We start from the raw sequence: 16,506 nt of genomic DNA, 5'->3' as shown, positions 1-16,506 counted from the left end.
CCGGGCGCTTTGCTTTAAAGAGGAACTGCAGCAGGTCGCTAAACTTTCCGAGGAGATTTGCATGTGCCCTCGCAGCTCCTGCCGAACAGGCTGCAGCTGCGGTGGAAGTTCTCCGCCCGGGCTGTGGGGTGACTTTACCCTCCCGAGAGTAAAGGGGACGCGGCCTCGGGCGCGGCCAGGCTGGGCACGGCTTGGCTCTGGCTTGTGAGTGGAACAGCGACGGCGAGGAGGTAGGGAAGCAGGCGTAGGTCTCCAGATGTACACAGTTACACGCTCCCTGCACGTGAGTCCTGTGAGCTCTACGATTATAAGTCGTATTCTTGACATTAAGCCATTACTAAGAGTTCAAAGTGATACTTTCTGAAAATACGGACGTTATTTTTTTTAACAAACTTTGGTTAAATATCGGTGGTGTTTTGCAGGTGGCATTTTCCTACTTGTGTCTTATTCCATGATTATTCTTCTATCAAATGTCTGCAAGATGTATTTCTTGACCTAAGTGGTCTGCGCATCTTGTCCACCAAGTTCCCGATCACACTGTTGGCATAATCGAAGTAGCGTTAATTTTGGTGCGATAGGAAATGTTTATTGACACAGAGGGGCAATTCCAGAAGAATCCAGATTTTAGGATAGCGGAGGGCTGACTTGGAGAGCCTGCTGTATGTGTATGTGCTGTAGGGTGTACTCTCTGGCTTCCAACTGTAGAAGCAGATCCTCTTTTAGTTTTGTAAAACTGCTTCCTGTCTGAAGTAACGTAGTTGAGGGTGCTTAGTGCGTAATCGACACAGGGTAGAAGAAATTAAAAGGCTAACAGCACGCATAACCCAACTCAGGCCGATCAGGTAAAAACCCTGATAAAATCAGTATGACTTGCAGGGCAGCCTGGCTTCAAATGGAAAAACAGTTTTTAGCTTATTCTCTGGAATCCTTTGAGAAATAACTTTAGAAAGGAGAAGATACAAGTTTTATCTCCTTTGATCAAAACCGACTGAGGTCAGCGTTGCCATGCCTCTTTACAAAACTTGTCAATACCGAGGGAGGAAAATGGGTAAATATAATTGTCATTTAATCTCTTGTGGGAGGTCAGTGCCTGCACTTACTTCAGACTAATTAGCATGGGATTAATGGATCATCTGTCTAGTATCCAAATAAGCACAGCAAATTTTGATTGCCCTTGATGATTCATGCTTGTCAAGACAGCTGTAGTTTTTTAAAGTACTAGCTGTACCGCACAGCCGGTTTCGCAATGGCATTGCGAGCTCCTCTCGGGCGAATCACAATCAGTCAGGAGGGTGCAGAGCCAGTGATGTGTCGCGTGGGATGTCTGTGGCCCCGGCAGCCACCCTGCTGCTGCAGCTTTGGGGAGCTGATGTGTCAAGTGGGCTACAGCCGCTCACATGCTCCAGGCGTTACTTCTGCTTAAAAGTGTTCCGGGGTTAGTGTCCTCAGATCGGTAATTTTAGTTGGTAATGTAGTAGCTATTGGCTGGCTTATAAACTCAGTGTAGAAGGCTCCTTAGATTTGGTCTTGGGTTTAGTTTACGATTGTGTTAAAGTTTATTGCTGCACCCTGACGTGTACCCAAATATGAGCTTCATCCTCCCACAGCTTATCTGCTTCTCTTCCCTCCTGGTATAAACAGTGAGCCTTTGACTTAAATGGATACCGGGGGGTTGACACAGTTTTATGATACTAAATTTGCCCTAAGTTTTATGATTGCTTTATTATTGCATTCTTGTATTGTAGTATTTTTCCCCCCTCTCCTTTGCTACTCTACAACAGAGGGAAGAAACTTTGATCACGCTAAGCACTGGCAGATATAGACAAAACCCATGAAAATATACTAATTCATTTTGCTTTATGTGCACCGTCAACTGAGGCTGTGATAGAGTTAAAAAAAAGTCTGTTTAATCTTGTTAACATGGTATCTCAGATCTTAACACTTTGAGGAAGTTCACTAAAGACTTAACTAGTGACTAGCTTGTGTGTGAGTACTTTTTCAAGCCTCCAATAATTTCCTCCTTAGAACTGTTCCTGAAGCTCTTATTTTGTCCAAATAAATTACCTTCTCCACATCTGTTAGGAGTCTATACCTGTCTTTATGCTTTCTCCCTTACTCTTCATTTTAGAAGAAAGCCTAAATCTTTTCTCACTCCTTTCTTCGTGTTGGAATTTTAAATTGGCTGAAATTGCGCTCTAGGGGAAAAGTATTTCACTATTAACAAAAGTGATGTGTTCGTGATGTAAAGGAAACGACAAAACTGTTTTAGCTTAGATCTAGTACAGAAATACGTTTTTAGTTTAGTTCAGAATAAAAATATCCCTTAGCCGTTTCCAGATAATAATCAATTTTCAGATAAAAATTGGGGATAAATGTCCTAAGTATGCCAAGAGCGACAATCATTAACATCTGAACTTTAAGCCTACAGTGAAGATAATGAAAAAGCGTGGCTTGTGTGGCTGTTGGCTAGTTCTAGAAATGGTGGGAGGAATATATTTATCTTTACATTATATAAAAATACATAATATGTAAATGGTTGCAGTCCATCTCAGGACTCTGTCAAGATCATAAGCACAGTCATGAATAAATGTCACTAAAATTTTGAGAATGAATTGTGGCACTAACCTATATATGCTTTAGGGAACACTTTTTTTTTTTTTTTTTTTTTTAAACCTGGAAGTTTTGAGCAGCTGGAAGGCTGCGGGGCACTTGGAACACCTCCATTTGCAACCTCAGAAAGCTACTTAAGATTTCTTTCTGCCGTGTCAGAAAGTCAGCTAAAGTACACCCGAACGGCTACTGCACTGAATGATCAGTTACATCTCATGCATATTTATTTGACTTCCCTAGGGCCCCCGGCAAGCCTTTTCCAGCCACCCCGTCGCCCAGGCCTGGGAACTGTTGGGAAACCCATCCGCCTCCTAGCCAATCATTTCCAGGTTCAGATCCCTAAGATTGATGTTTATCACTATGATGTAGATATCAAACCAGAAAAACGCCCCCGAAGAGTGAACAGGTATGAGTTGTTTAATAAAAAAAATTAAAGAGTGTATATGCCTCAATTTAAGAAAACTGTACGTCCTAGAAATTTTTCATCTACTAAAGGCCGGTTTATGTTTGTACTATGGTTAGCAGTTGCTTTTCAGTGAACTATAATATAATATTCTCCTTATTTTTATTAAAATGTTTTGCAATTGGCCTGTAACCTGGAAGGCTCTAGGAAATGTACTAAGCGTTGAGCTACAGCTGTTTTTATTTTCCAGTCTACAAGTGAATGTCCCTGATAATTGTTCCGCCGTCTATTATACAAATGTGTGTTGGCAGCTGAGGGGAGGGAATTCAGCTTGCAGACTGACGCCAACATTTTAGGGTCCACCTGTGGATGTCTTGTCAGTAGAATCAATCCACAGAGCACCCCCACTCACCCCAAGGTGGATGCCTGTATTTGCTCCTGTGTTTGAACAGCTCTCCAGATTCCACTGCCTGTTTTGACTGTATCTCTGCTGACAGTACGGCTACCTGCCTTGCCTATAGGCACCTGTATGTTGAAACTTAGCTGTCTTAATCTGGAGGCGACTTTTAAAACTCCTGGTGTTGACTCGGGTGTACTCTGGTGCGTTGTTGTTTCTCCTACCTTGCTCATTTACGAAAATGTGGAAAAGGAATTTTCAACTGTGTAAGACCATTGCTGGATTTTCTGTTCTTCAACCTAACTCGATAAATCCCTCTGTAGGGAGGTGGTGGATACTATGGTGAGACACTTCAAGATGCAGATATTTGGTGATCGGCAGCCTGGATACGATGGGAAACGGAACATGTATACTGCACACCCATTACCTATTGGCCGGGATAGAGTAAGTGTTTTTATAAGCAGTTTTAAGTTTCTGGGGGAAAACTGTTACAGTGTCATTTGAAAAGTGTTCTTTTATTGACATAAACCCAAAATGCTGTCACGCATATTAGTATAGTCTTGGAAATGTCAGGCGGTGCCAGTCAGGGATCTCTAGAAACTTACTGGTGTTTTACTGGTTTGTCTTCTTCGGGTTTCTAATTGCCAGCTCTTTAGTTGGAGAATTTTTGAGAGATAGTGTGAATTAGTATGTTGTGCTCTTTGAGCTGCAAGTAGATTCCCCCCCCTCCCCCGATAGAAACTTCACTTTTCTCTGTTCTAACACTTGTTCTGTTGCTAAATGATAAAGTAGTTGTAGATGACAAATACGCTGGTTTGGTTTGGCTGCACTGTTGAGATATGTCCTCCTGTTCCATAAGAACAGCTAGATCAGCTGCACTGGCCCTTCGTGTCCTGGGCTGTGCTCACCAGCACCCTGGCTCTAACAGGTTGCAATCTATATTAACCAGTCCGGATACCAAACTTAATCCTCATCTACTCTTCTCCCCAGGGATCTGGTTATTGCTGGTACAGTGCCATGAGGAATACGTAAAATGAGTTCACATTTACGCTTTGGGCTGATGGTGTTTGAGAATAATCTCAAGTACTGTGCTGGAACGCTGAGATTTGTGTTTCCCAGTGAGTCGTCTTTTTGGCCAAAAGGTTTTCTTGCCTTCCCGTTTGGTTCACAAGACATCTTGCTATTAATTGGCTGACTTAAAAAAAAAAAAAAAAAAAAGACTCACAGTTCTCCAGAGCTTTGATGTCGTACTAATTACTGCTTAAAATTTACACTTAAAGATACCTCAGTGCAGTTTCTCAGATGACTAAATTACAAGCTTTCGAAATCCTAAGGAAACCATCATTTTAAGAGAATTACACAAACTAATCATCAAAAATATAGATTCAAAGGATACCTAGGAGAAAAACATAACATTGCTTAGTGTTGTGACAGTCTGCAATCCATAACAAAAGCTTGTGCTTAATTCTGTTCTGACTATGTCAGGTGGATATGGAGGTGACACTTCCAGGAGAGGGGAAGGACCAGACATTTAAAGTGTCCATTCAGTGGGTGTCAGTCGTCAGCCTTCAGTTGCTGCTGGAAGCTCTGGCAGGGCACTTGAATGAAGTTCCTGAAGATTCTGTACAGGCGCTTGACGTAATCACACGGCACCTTCCGTCCATGAGGTGGGACTTTTGGTGCCTTCCTGACTGGCTTAATCTTACATCTGTCTTAATGTTTGTATTAGTTATTTCTTGCTGCTATTCTACTGCTATTACGCTTTCCTGCAGTAGAAGGGATGAGGGATGCGGTTGTGTAATTCAACGCCTGCCTTACAAATTTGCACTAGAATAGGGAAATCTGATCTGAACTCAGGACTTGTATCTGCTGGTCATGTTTCTAACAGGAATTTGCTATAGCCTTTCCAACTGCACTGTTGGTAAAGGCTTTGTATGCTTGCCGTAAGTTAGCTCTAACACTTACAACGTGCTGTAGAAATTTACCGTACTTTTAAACACTATAAGCATGAATGTAAAAAGGTGTATCAGAAAAGAATGATCAAAGTATTAATTTTCTTATTTTTTTCAGGTACACTCCTGTGGGTCGCTCCTTTTTCTCCCCTCCTGAAGGTTATTACCACCCTCTGGGTGGTGGCAGGGAGGTCTGGTTTGGGTTCCACCAGTCGGTCAGGCCTGCCATGTGGAACATGATGCTCAACATTGATGGTATGTAGGAAATTCTGTCCCGCTAATGTAACGGAGTTCTTGCTGCTTCTAAATTAAATGTCCTCTTCTTTAATCTTAGTGTCAGCAACTGCTTTCTATCGTGCCCAGCCTATCATTGAGTTCATGTGCGAGGTCTTGGACATTCAGAACATCAACGAACAAACCAAGCCTCTTACGGACTCCCAGCGTGTCAAATTTACCAAAGAAATCAGAGGTAAAGGCTTGTTCTAAAGCTGGTGCAACAAAAACACTGGAAACCTGCTCATATTATGTTGTAATGAAAATTTGCAAGGCACTTGGGAAGCTGGCCTGTTCCTTTTTGCCCTCACCTTTCTCAAAGGTGACTCCTATGCCTGAATTTATTTAGATGACTTTTGTGTTGGGCTTTCAGGTCTAAAAGTAGAGGTTACCCATTGTGGCCAGATGAAGAGAAAATACCGAGTCTGCAATGTTACTCGGCGACCAGCCAGTCATCAGACGTATGTATACGAGCACTTTCTGACAACTTTAAAAATCTTGAACCTATTAGATACGCTAGCTATATCATTTATGCAAGAACAGTTGATTCTGGAGGTGAAGCAGCTGTGTAGCTTTACAAGAGTGTTTAGGAATAGTGTGGGTTTAGACCACTGCTTTATTTCCTTCAACACAGGAAAACTGAAGCTGTATCCTGACTTTTAAATATAGTTATCAAAGGCTATAATTTTTAAAATAGCTATGGAAAACTCAGTATATAGTCTATAAAATCTTTTCATAAAGAAGAGATCCAGTAGCTAAGGAAAATAAATGTTTCCAGCATTTCTAGCCTAGAATAGATTTTTCCATACCAATTTTTCCTTTTAAAAAAAAAAAATCTTGAAAAGTCTAACCAGAACAAACGTCCTTTGTAGGTTTCCTCTGCAGCTGGAAAATGGGCAGGCTATGGAGTGTACAGTAGCTCAGTATTTTAAGCAGAAGTACAGTCTGCAGCTAAAATATCCTCACCTTCCCTGTCTCCAAGTAGGACAGGAACAGAAACACACATACTTACCGCTTGAGGTAAGAACCTAACTTTCTCTTGCACTGCGGTGTGTCCTCCGTTAAATGGTATCACGCCACCTCTCGCTGTTCCTGTGTAGGTGTGTAACATAGTGGCAGGCCAGAGATGTATAAAGAAGCTAACAGACAATCAGACGTCGACTATGATAAAAGCAACTGCAAGATCTGCACCGGACCGACAGGAAGAAATCAGCAGACTAGTAAGTGTTTTGTCCAGCTAAACAGTCTGCGTTTGTCCTCCGATGGCTCTTCCAGAAGCATTGTAGCATATCTAATGATAAGCAGAATAACCAAGAACTGCAGAAGTTAAAAAATCTGACTACTTTAAAACAAATCCTTTTAAATAGAAAGCCTGTTCATGGCAAAGAGGACAGAGCTGCCTGAAGCATTAGGTGTAGTTACATAAACACTTGTCTTGTCACCAGGTGAAAAGTAACAGTATGGTTGGTGGACCTGATCCATATCTGAAGGAGTTTGGTATTGTTGTCCATAATGAAATGACGGAGTTGACAGGCAGAGTTTTGCCAGCACCAATGCTGCAATATGGAGGCAGAGTGAGTTTTCCATGTCTTGTAAAATACTTTGTCCTGAGGTTATTTAAATTAAGTGTTCCCTATATCTTCTCATAAGGCTTCCTTTGTATGAGCACTGTTTGACTATAGTCAAAACAAAGCAGTGTTTTAATTTGCCTTTGGTTTTTACCTAGAACAAGACTGTGGCCACACCAAACCAAGGTGTGTGGGACATGAGAGGGAAACAGTTCTACGCTGGCATTGAGATTAAAGTTTGGGCTGTTGCCTGTTTTGCTCCTCAAAAACAATGCAGGGAAGACTTACTGAAGTAAGTGTTTTCCTATTTATTCAGGATACTTATTTCAAGGTTTATTTTCCTCATATTTCTGAAAGGTGATATGCAATATAAGTTGATTTTAATGCATCTAGTAGTAAAAAGAGGAAATGACAGTTCTGCAGTGTCTTAAATACTTGATGTAAATGTCTTGAATACTTCAATACAGTTTGGGAGGACACTACGAAAAAGTTGATAACCTAATTGGCCAGCTAGGAAAAGCATTAATTCCGTTACCGCTGAGGCTGTTTCCTGCCCTGGAGACTGCATTCTACTTGTATTCTGTTTTTACAAATAACTGATGATGGTGTCTCATTCTAAAACCTGAACTATTTTTTTTCTTAACCTTTACTGCCTCCCAGGCAACATAACGCCACATTTTTTCCCCTGTCCTTCAAATTACTCTACAGAATCCTAAAGATAGAGGTTGTGTGAACCACTGAAATGGAAAAAATCGTGGCTGCAATAATGCTCAGATAAGTTTGGATGAGTAAAAATCTACCAGAGCATCAGTATTAGTTTGGGAACCCGCCTTGGAATGTTCAACTCAAATGTATGTTTGTTTCCCCAAGACTTCTAAAATTACAGAAACAGAGGCTTATGAAATGTCCTCAAACAGGGTTAGAATCCTATTAGTGAGTTTCTTACAGTGATAGAATTGCTAAAAAATAATTACTGTAGTGTCAAATTGGAAGTGCTGTGAAATAGCTTAGATCTTGTTGAGAAAATTAATGGCAAAGTGAAGCATAGTGAAAACGCCAGGACAAATCCATTTCTATTTCATTTACAGGAGTTTTACTGACCAGCTGCGCAAGATCTCCAAGGATGCAGGGATGCCGATCCAAGGCCAGCCCTGTTTCTGCAAATATGCCCAGGGTGCAGACAGTGTGGAGCCCATGTTTAAACACTTAAAACTGACTTACGTTGGTCTGCAACTGATTGTGGTGATTCTACCTGGAAAGACACCTGTGTACGGTATGGAGAAGAGGCTGTAAAGTGTAATTAGTTGTACAGCAAGTGGGCATCTTATTGTGCACTTCAGCGGTAGGAAGGAGACAGAGCAGGCAGTATCTTCCATTTAAAAGGTGGTTTTGGAGATGGGTTTGTCAGGTCTGAGTGGAGTACTTGTATATTACCAAAGAGCGAACTGAACCTTTGTTGGTGAACTTTTAAGGATCTGAATTATGACAACATTTGGGGGAGGGGGGAAGAGACAGCAGATGGAACTACTGACTGTTCAGGTAATTGGAACCACTAACTTATTTTTCTGTCACAGCTGAAGTAAAGCGGGTTGGTGACACACTTCTAGGAATGGCCACTCAGTGTGTTCAGGTAAAGAATGTGGTAAAAACCTCACCACAAACACTGTCCAACCTGTGTCTGAAGATAAATGCAAAGCTTGGAGGAATCAACAATGTGCTTGTACCTCATCAAAGGTGAGATTAAATCTAAAGCTCTTGTTGAAGTCTGGATTGTCAAGCAAAACGGTGTCCTTTTGTTTTGTTCGCTAAGATGATGCCTTTCAAAACATTACGTGCTTTAGAAATGCCCACAGTCTGAAGTGGACAGAGAAGGATGCTTCTGCATTCAGAATCTGCTTAGTGAGCCCTGTGCCGAGGATCACCTCTAGTGATAGAGCCATCCAGCAGTGTGTGTGAAAACAAGCTCACAAAGGCTTTTTCTTCCCATGTCTCTCCTTCCTGCCTTTGGGTTCACTCAGTCTACCTTCTTCCTCTTGCCGCCCCCTTAAGCATACTGTATTTCCTTCCAAATTGAAAGAAAAGGAGTGAGGAAGAGTGACTTGTGATAAATGCCTGTAACTTTGTCTGCCTTTGGTCCTTTCCTTTTCACCTTCTGTTCTCTCTGGACTGTAAGAGCTTGAGGCAGAGAACTTCATCCTTAAAGATTCTGACAGGGTTTTAGTTCTGTTGAACGGTTTGGATATACCTTCCTCGGTTGTAATTTTTTTCCTTCCTCACCCCCCTTCTTTGTATTATTATTGTTATTATTTATTATTTAATAAACCTTAATCATATTAAACAGGCCCTCGGTGTTCCAGCAGCCAGTGATCTTTTTGGGAGCAGATGTCACTCACCCTCCTGCTGGGGATGGAAAGAAGCCTTCCATAGCTGCTGTGGTAGGCAGCATGGATGGCCATCCTAGCCGTTACTGTGCTACGGTGCGCGTGCAGACCTCCCGACAGGAGACCTCCCAGGAGTTGCTGTACAGTCAGGAGGTGATACAGGACCTGACTAATATGGTGCGAGAACTGTTGATCCAGTTTTACAAATCCACTCGTTTTAAGCCCACAAGGATCATTTACTACAGAGGGGGAGTATCAGAAGGACAGATGAAGCAGGTATTGTCTAATGATTTCTTGTTGCTTGTGAAAAGGGATTGGCCCTCGAAAATACGTATATTTTCATGTGGATTGCATTTGTTAAGGGGACAATTAATAGTTTAATTGCGTTTTCCTGGGCAAGCACAATGTACAGTTTTCCTGTCTGATCATGTTCCTTACAAAGCGGCATTTGTACACGGAAAAAATGAAAATAATACTATATGTACCGAATTCAGCACCTAATAGTTAAATCTTCTACTTTTAGGTAGCTTGGCCAGAACTGATAGCAATCCGGAAGGCCTGTATTAGTTTGGAAGAAGATTATAGACCAGGAATAACCTACATTGTTGTGCAGAAAAGGCATCACACCAGACTATTCTGTGCTGACAAAACTGAAAGGGCAAGTAATGTTGACTACATAAGAAGGAGGTGATGGCAACAGGAAAGTAAGATTGTTTGGTTAAGCAGGGCGGTATCCATCTTGCCCACTAAAACTGAATTAATCTGTATGAGCAGTAGCAGTTCTGTGCAGTAACGTGCTTTCTCTACCAGAATAGCCAGTTCTTCCCCTTTTTTTATTGCTCTAGATCAAGCGGTCAGATGGAACAGCTTGTTCCCAGCCCCTTTTGGAGTAGACGTACTCTGTATCCCTGTATTTGTGTATCTGGAGCTATGGTCTGGGATTCCTGACCATAAACTGAACCAGTTGTTCAGTTTGTTGCCTGTTCTGTCTCTAGATGCATCTGTAAGATTTGCCCGTGGCACAAATCCGTAAGCCAACTAAGGAACCTTCTTTAGGAAAGTTCTTGATCTCAGGTTTGCTTGAAAAATACAGATCTCTGGGGTGTGAGTGCAAACAAGGGTATGAAATAAATTTATTTCAGAAAACCTGCATTGTCAGATCCTGAATGACTCGTGTAGGCTTGATCCCACTCTGCAATTTTAATGCTACTGGCAAGTATTTTATTTTTCTCTCATGACACACCAGTTGGATTTGGTGAAATTTCTAAAAATGAACTCACAGAGAACATTTTCAATTCCTCCTGTGTAAATGACCTTAGTATTTTTCCACCTTTTTGAGCAGTAAATTCTCAAACAGCTTTGAGTAGAACCTGCCTTAGGAGGTAATTTTGGGTCACTTCCAAAAAAAAATCCATTGGCTAATAATAAACTTTCCTCAATAGGTGGGTAAGAGCGGCAACGTACCAGCAGGCACTACTGTGGACAGCACGATCACACATCCTTCTGAATTTGACTTTTACCTCTGTAGCCACGCGGGAATTCAGGTAACGTTTCAGCTCTGCTGTGCTCAGGCTATGGGACTAAATCCTTATAGTTGCCCTGATGAGTGATAACTGCTTCTATTTATAGCTGGGCAGACTTACAGTTGCATCAGTTCAGTGCCCGTTTGGCACTTGCTCTTCAATGCACCGATAGAAGGTACAGCCTTCAGGTACCACTTCTGGTTTTGTTGATGCTCTCCAGCTGACTGCTCATCTGTTCTCCACAGGGAACCAGCCGGCCCTCCCACTATCAGGTCTTGTGGGACGACAACTGTTTTACTGCAGACGAACTACAGCTGTTGACGTATCAGCTGTGTCACACGTATGTCCGGTGTACGCGATCTGTCTCTATTCCAGCTCCTGCATACTATGCCAGGCTGGTAGCGTTTAGGGCCAGGTACCATCTTGTGGACAAGGATCATGACAGGTAAGGAACTGTGCCTCGTCGTCTTGGTAGACAGATAGCGGGCCCGAATTATATGCTGCTTGGCCCAATTGTTCATGGTTCTCTGTATGTGTCTGCGTTTTTACAGTGCTGAAGGCAGCCACGTGTCAGGACAGAGCAATGGCCGCGATCCTCAGGCTCTGGCAAAGGCAGTGCAGATCCACCATGATACTCAGCATACGATGTATTTTGCTTGAGAGCATCTGGGAAGATGAGGCAGAACCACCAACCCATGCAGTCCTGAAATGTTTTGAATGCCTACTGCTATGGCTGGGGCCCAGTTTATTTCAGACTGCCCACTACCAGCAGCTCTGAACGGTCGCACTGAATCTGTACTTCACAGCAATGTCTGATGCACCAACACAATTGAGCCATTTGTTTCATTATTTTATGTAATAGAAATTCATAGACTGTCTTTTCTGATGCATTTGACTGAATTTTTACCTCAAAGCGCAAAAGGCTGATCATCCTGAAATTTTTAAAGGACTTGGCACGAAAGGTTTCTATTGAATATTTTGCTAGCTATCGTTTTTAAGTTATCTTCTCATCCCATTAGTTTATCATGACGACTGATTCCCTGTCTTCGTGCACTGCTTAGTGAGTATGCATATTATGGCAAAATGTTTTACTCCAGTTAAATGTAATTGTTCTATTGTGTGGGGCCATAGATTTTTTAATGGAGATTTTAGACTTCACTACTGTAAATGCCTTTTAACAAACATAACTTTCACAGGTATTGCAGTTTTTTGTCAGTTTTACTAATTATCTTTTTAATCTCTGCAGACTTCGGCTGCAAAGCAATTGCACTATACTGCGACTTCAAATAGGTGGTTCTTGTTCTGTGAATGTGTAATATAACCAGATAGTGATGCCTGTCAGTAGATTTTAATTATAATGGTTACAAATAATACTGCCATGGTATCGTAACAAGTACTGAACCATCATTTCCCCCTCTAAAAATGATAAAAACAAAAAAAAAAAAATTAGCTTTTAGATATTTTGCAAACTTTTACAAAAGTGCCCACTTTATGCTGCTGTGTGGTTTGATAAATCTAAGTGATTTTAAAACTTTTTTCTCACAGAAGGTTTAACTTTGGCAATAAATATTTGTTTTTTAAGCCCCCCTAACAGTGTAATTTTCTAGCTGAGGATTATGCATGAGTTGAACCAACATTCTCGTGTCGTTTTCTGAACACACAATTTGGCAGTTTCTGAAACTGATTAGAAAAGACGCATTTCCATGCTTTTTTTAAGAATTATTTTTAACTGTTTTATATTCACTGTTGGTGTCCTGTCTACAACATTTTTTATAAGCTTGGAAACTGGGTGTTACGTGTAGGAAAGGCTTGCCAATCTGTACAGTCTAAATGTATTGTGTGACGGGCAACCTAAGGACTTGTACCAGCATTTTAAACTTTTTTCCCCTGGGAATCTAGGTTGCGCACACAACTGCATTCAACAGCATGTTTAACCAATGTAAGTCTCGCACTCTGATTCTGTCCCAGCCTAGAAATTAGGGTTTTTTAATCTGCTTGGCTTTTTTCAGCTGCAACGTGTAATATCGAAGAGGGGCTTGGTTTCACTGAATACTCTTGGAATCCACGAACATAGTACGTTAAGACTAGATTCCTCTTGGTGTTAACATGAGTTAACGCAGATTAAAGGCTTATTCCTAAACTGCGTAGAGCCAACACCACTACTTTGATAACAGACGTTTGAGAAGTCCAGCGATTGCACTGTGGTCTCTGATGCTTGTGTGGGGTTTGCTGCTAAGTTGTCTGCTGTTCCAAAGCTTAGGAACCAGCCCCCTCAAAATTTCAGCAATATGAAATGCTGTTTCCTTCAGTCTTTAAGCTTGTAAATAAATTAAAGTTTACATTTCTAAATGCTGGTTTTTTTCAGTTGTACCAGAGTACGCTGAGCTTAGTCTTCAAACAGTTTTATAACCTTCTTTCAAGTAGTACGTCTCATTAAATTAAGTTCAAACTTTTTTCATTTCTGTTGAAAATGGGACTGAAGCAAACTCTGCTCCTGGCACGTACTGTGGACAGGTTTAGATTGGGAAAAAAAAAGATTCTTTTTAGTTTTTTAATTTTTTTTAAAGAATACCTCACTTGTGTAATAAAATCAGGACATGTGGGTGGGAGACTGACCGCTGCTTCAGCTAGATGGCTGCTTTTCTCAGTACTCGTTCAGGGAGAATACAAAAACCCCCTTTTTAGAATGAACTCTGACTGACCCAACACACATGGAGAACTCTGGCACCTTGAAAACAAACTGAGCACCCTTTTTAGGTTATAGGATCAAAGATCGCTATTTTGAGTTTGTGCACTAGGCAAGAATGTGACTGGTTTAATCAAGGGTGCATAAGAAATACTTAATTTTATCACCAGTTAGTTAGTTGTCCAGTGCCAAGCACTCCTAGTTCAGATTGAGTGAAGTGAGAGCCTCTCCTTTGTTTGCCTGTGACTGGACTGAATATTTAACCTCCGACTACGTGGATTGTTGGACCTCGGCAGCCCTGGGCCGCAGGGCGAGAGCCCCAACTCAGTCCGGTGTTAAAACACCGCTGTAGAGGGACACCGCCAAGGGTGCGGTGCTGTCGCTTTGGGAGAAGAGCACTGAAGTTCAGGACCGTTGCGTGGCGGTGACGGTAAGATCAAAGTTTCGGCAGTGCTGTCCTACACAGGTCTGAGTCCAAGTCTGGAGGTTGGGCTTGACGATCTGGATTAACCCCTTGGGACTGACTGAATCGTTATGCATGTGTCAATCAATGGGAAGATGTGCATTCTGTAGATGTAGTTCTTAGGGTGTTTTGGTTTGGTTTGGTTTTTTGTTTTTTTTTTTTTTTTAATAAATAAAGCCTGTTGGCCACTGTTTAGCTATGTGGTGTGAAAGATTTTAAATGTAGCAAAGTTTAAAGAGCTGGGGAAGGGGGTGGTTGACAAAAAAAGAAAAAAGGGGCAGAAATCCCATTTTCAAACCTGTTCTGCTTGCTTCGTGAACAGCTGAATTCTGAACAAGCTCTGGCAATCGCTAGTTAGCCTGTCTCCAACGATTGAACAGCCTGGCTTATTTATTCTCGTCGTGAGTACCGCGGTTCAGTGTAGCGCCTGTAGCTGCCTCCACAGGGTGTAAGAGGCGGTGATGCCCAGGCAGACGCGCTTCAGGCAGCGCGTCTCTTGTCCCAGACACAGCGTCGGAGTTACTCGGCCGCTATCGACAGCTTTGCTCTTCAGACGGGGAAGGGCACCTTTGTTCAGATCCAGCGTTTAACAAGACCTACCCCCCAAACCACCTTTGTGGATGTGCCGTAGGATTTTTCTTGCTCAATAGCAAGGGAGTAACTCTGCTTTCATTTTAGGAAAGCAGGGTTTGGAGGGCATTGTATCAATACTGTTTCAACTACAAGGTTTTTTCCTTGTGCATTGGAGGAAAGATCTTGTAATATCACTTACAGATTTTCTTATACCTTGCTATTGACATTTTCATATTTCTATGTCTAGAGGCTGAAACTTCAATGTAAAATGTTTGCATTCGTTCATTTTGACTTATGATGTAATTTTTGTTTCTATATTGTTAGACTTGTACTGTTTAAAATTGTATTTTATTAAATTTGGACTGGGTGTATGTCTATAGCAATACGAGGTACTCTTTCTAAACTGTTATGGGTGGGTTAGCAGCCCCATATTGCGGTAAGATGCTGGTCGTGTACAACTTGCAATGTATTTTTTTTTTTTTAGCCTGCAGGGATATTTTGTGTTCATGTGTCCAAAAATAATGATGATAATAAAAATTGGCATTCTTGTGCCAAATGTTCTGTTTTTCCTTGTTGATGTCTAATAAATGCAATGTACAGCGTGAGCAACCAATACTGTTGCCTGTAAACAAATGTCTTAAATAATTTAACTTTTAATTAAAACTTGTACACAATGTGTAACCTGTGGAACTCATTGCCACAACTTATTTATTTCTGATGTGCTGGGATTTAGAAAGCGATAGAAATATACCTGGATAACATCCTCGGCGATATTAAAGGGAGGGCTTAAATTACCTGTTTTCGGAGCCTGTGCTAGCCCCAGGGGGGATGTTTAGAAGGGCCGTATTTTTTTAACGATCTCGGAAATTCTATAGCAATGTCTAGAGAAAATACGGTGTCGATAGACTGTATCTGCCTGGAGAAGTGATTCTATATTGGAGAGTCGCAAATTAATAAATGAAAGAGCTGTTTGCTTATTCATCTCCATTTCAGGTGAGGGTTTGTTGTGTCCTCAGACAACTGTACTTCACTAAAAATACCACGGTAAGGACAGAAAAAGCTTTTGGACAAGGCCAAAACACGACAGCTATAACTGCACTCGGGACACGTGATTGCTTAAAATAACCTGCGTCTTCAGCAAACCCCTGTTTCTGGGCTTTTAATTTTTTAATTTTTTTTTTTTTTTTTTCCAGTGGAGATGCTGTGGGTTTGGGAACCGAGATTGTTCAGCCTCAGGCAAGCCCGAGGAGCCCAGAAGCGGAGGGTGGCTGTGTCCCAGCGTCTTCCCAAAGTGACGTAAAGATGACTTGGACCCAACCCCAGGAACCCGGCCGGGGCCGGAGCTGCACCATGCCTTCGGCCCTCCCCGCCGGCGCTCGGCCGGGCGCAGCCCTGGCACCTTTCGGACTCAACGCGTGCCTCAAACAAAACCCAACTTCTGCTCCGGCACCGTCCCGCGGGAGCTCGGGTGCTCGCTCCCGTGCGTGGCCGTGACCACACGGTGCGGCGGGAAACGCTTTAACGGTTTGAACTGCGGTGGCTTCGTTACCGGCCGCGGCCCAGGCTGGGATTACAAGCCTGATCTCGCCCAGCATCGGCTCGGAACGATGCCCCCCGGGGTTGCCGACTCCGTGACCGAAGTCGTGCCGCAGGGCCAGCGCCCCCCGGGCCGGGCGA

General features: G+C 42.2%; 1 protein-coding gene across 1 annotated transcript; it reads left to right on the top strand.

The window, feature by feature from the left end:
• The first annotated feature begins 2,676 nt into the window (after positions 1-2,676).
• Positions 2,677-15,519, top strand: AGO4 (argonaute RISC catalytic component 4). Its single transcript, XM_009328225.1, has 17 exons — positions 2,677-3,016; positions 3,734-3,854; positions 4,896-5,077; positions 5,481-5,617; positions 5,697-5,831; positions 6,009-6,096; positions 6,508-6,655; positions 6,736-6,855; positions 7,081-7,209; positions 7,362-7,495; positions 8,292-8,476; positions 8,778-8,937; positions 9,545-9,860; positions 10,108-10,242; positions 11,027-11,128; positions 11,353-11,552; positions 11,659-15,519. The coding sequence occupies exons 1-17, from the start codon at positions 2,826-2,828 to the stop codon at positions 11,765-11,767; spliced, it is 2,592 nt and encodes an 863-aa protein (XP_009326500.1). The 5' UTR covers positions 2,677-2,825; the 3' UTR covers positions 11,768-15,519.
• Positions 15,520-16,506: the final 987 nt, after the last annotated feature.

This window comes from Pygoscelis adeliae, unplaced genomic scaffold, assembly GCF_000699105.1.
Source record: "Pygoscelis adeliae isolate BGI_AS28 unplaced genomic scaffold, ASM69910v1 Scaffold387, whole genome shotgun sequence".
In the NCBI taxonomy this organism is placed as follows: domain Eukaryota; kingdom Metazoa; phylum Chordata; class Aves; order Sphenisciformes; family Spheniscidae; genus Pygoscelis; species Pygoscelis adeliae.
This window is presented reverse-complemented; position numbering and strand designations above follow the sequence as displayed.

Bases quoted from the DNA above. Each gene is read 5' to 3' on its own strand.
- AGO4 (XM_009328225.1), top strand. From the start codon at position 2,826: ATGCATATTTATTTGACTTCCCTAGGGCCCCCGGCAAGCCTTTTCCAG. The intron at 3,017-3,733 runs GTATGAGTTGTT...ATCCCTCTGTAG, and splicing joins CGCCCCCGAAGAGTGAACAG to GGAGGTGGTGGATACTATGG. The intron at 7,496-8,291 runs GTAAGTGTTTTC...TTTCATTTACAG, and splicing joins TGCAGGGAAGACTTACTGAA to GAGTTTTACTGACCAGCTGC.